The sequence below is a fragment of the Acanthisitta chloris genome, unplaced genomic scaffold, assembly GCF_000695815.1.
Source record: "Acanthisitta chloris isolate BGI_N310 unplaced genomic scaffold, ASM69581v1 scaffold27605, whole genome shotgun sequence".
Lineage (NCBI taxonomy): Eukaryota > Metazoa > Chordata > Aves > Passeriformes > Acanthisittidae > Acanthisitta > Acanthisitta chloris.
Window position 1 is genome coordinate 38,856 of NW_008674690.1, and position 2,167 is coordinate 41,022.

Below are 2,167 nucleotides of genomic sequence, written 5' to 3' on the forward strand. Positions count from 1 at the left end.
TTTATGGTCTGAACAATTTGAATTCTATGTGAAATATTTCTGGAGTCTGTGTACTTACATTGAAGGTTACATTGCAGATGAACCACCAGGTTGTTCAAACAGTGTTCTCTGGAATAAAAGTGCAATTAAATCACAAGTATCTGCACCTCAGATAACTCTAAATGGCTGTCAAATATATATGTACATACATACACAAATATATATAATTTATATAATCATATATATAAGTACATCAGTTCAATATAACTCATCCTACATGTTTAAATTATATTTTAATTATAAATATAAAGCATATGCCATATGACAATAAGTGTACATATTCCTCTTCAATGTGCATTTAATTGGCTTATGTTATGGAAATAAAAGTAGATTGCCCTTGTGTTTTAGGGAAGTAAGTCATCTGTCTTTGACAGGTTCATAATAAAGTTGTAACTGTCTATGGTATTTTTTCTCCCTTTTGAGGTGTTTTCAATACCTTACCACTAGAGATCAGTGTGGCCAAAGAATTTAAGAGGATAGTTTGATACCACCATATCATTTCACTAAGAAAATAATGCACTGTAAAATACATATCTGCATCTACAAGGTTAGAAATTACTTAGCAGAGATATAAAGTCAGAGTCTGAAGAGCACACAACCACAGATCAAAAGTACTCAAGCATTTCTGATATCCAGAGGTTTTATTATTAGGTTCATAGTTTGTAATCAATCTGAAACACTGGGAAGACTGTCTGTGCTAGAAATTTAAATCTGATACACACAGAAATTTATCAGAGAGAGGAAAAAAGTTTGCCAATGTTTTGTTTAAAGTGTGCATTTCCATGTCATTTTGAAAAGAATTAGAAAAAGGAAGGGATGCTTTAAACACAATATGGTATGATGTATTCTTCACAATCTTTGCTTTAAAATTTAATAACTGTTGTGAAGGAAATAGTGCATGATATGACCCAGCATTTTCATAATGGCATAGTGGTACAAGAAGGGCAGGTGGGAACTGTAACCACCCACCAGTTTCTCAGTTAAACCTTCACTACAGAGGTGTAAGAATGAGATATGCCTCAAGCCCTGAATAGTCTCACATCACCATTTTCCACTTTTAGATGCCTAATTTTAAAGATGTAATTTAAAAAGTGGAAACCAAATTCTGTAATTTGTATTCAAATTGTATTGACTTCATAAGGGTGTCCCTTTGTAGTGAGACATACAGCAAGGATGACAACCAGAAATGCATAAACCCACAGGAAACCAATGCCATCTTCTGTGTAAACTCCATAGAAACTAAATAATTCTTGGCCAAGCTTCCTCCATAGGCTTTTAAAGGGTGGTTAGTGGTGCTGTATGTTAGCTCCTTTATCTTATCCTGCACTTTCTTATAGGTAGATGCATACATGTTGCAGATTCATACAACGTTAAGGGATTGGAATGGATCTTAAAGATCATCTGAGCCCGAACCCTGCCTGCCATGGGCAGAGACACCTCCCACTAGACCAGGTTACTCAAGGCCTTGTCCAGCCTGGCTTTGAACACTGCCAGGATTGGGGCATCCACAACATCCCTGGGTAACCTGTTCCAGTGTCTCACCACCCCCACAGTAAAAAATTCTTCCTAATATCTAACATAAATTTCCTAAATTTCCCCTTTTTCAATTTATATATATTCAATAAATATAATTGTTCTATCACTACAATTCCTAATGAAGTGTCCCTCAGTCCCTTTCTGGTTTCCCTGCAGGCTCCTTCAGATATTGGAAGGTTGCAATGAGGTAGGTCTCTATGCAACCTTCTCTTCTCCAGGCTAAACAGCCCCAACTTCCTCAGCCTGTCATCATAGAGGAGATGCTCCAGTCCTCTTATCAGCTTTATGGCTTCCTCTGGACTTGCTCCAACAGTTCCATGTCCTTATGTTGGGGGCACCAAAACTGTATACAGTACTCCAGGTAAGGTCTCACAAGAGCAGAGTAGAGAGGGGGAATCACCTTCTTCAATGTCAGACTTGTCCTGATAACTTTACATTGAAGCAGGGAGTTGCACATACCAAGACTCTTTGTCCCACTGTCAGTACCTACTGGTGGCTTTAGTAGAAATTATTTCATGGACCTCTGCTTTTTCTTCTTTCTGAACCTGGCTCCCAGTAGGAAAACTACTTCCTTATCTGCCCTTCAGCCTAA

The 2,167-nt window shown here is 37.6% G+C and overlaps 1 protein-coding gene across 1 annotated transcript in view; it reads right to left on the reverse strand.

The window, feature by feature from the left end:
• The window catches only part of LOC103802914 (enteropeptidase-like), a 7,174-nt gene extending 5,784 nt beyond the window's left edge, over positions 1-1,390 (reverse strand). The window contains exon 1 of the mRNA XM_009075444.1: positions 1,240-1,390. Within this exon, the coding sequence (XP_009073692.1) occupies positions 1,240-1,390 (151 nt within the window). The remainder of the gene's footprint in view (positions 1-1,239) is intronic.
• Between the last annotated feature and the right edge of the window lie 777 nt (positions 1,391-2,167).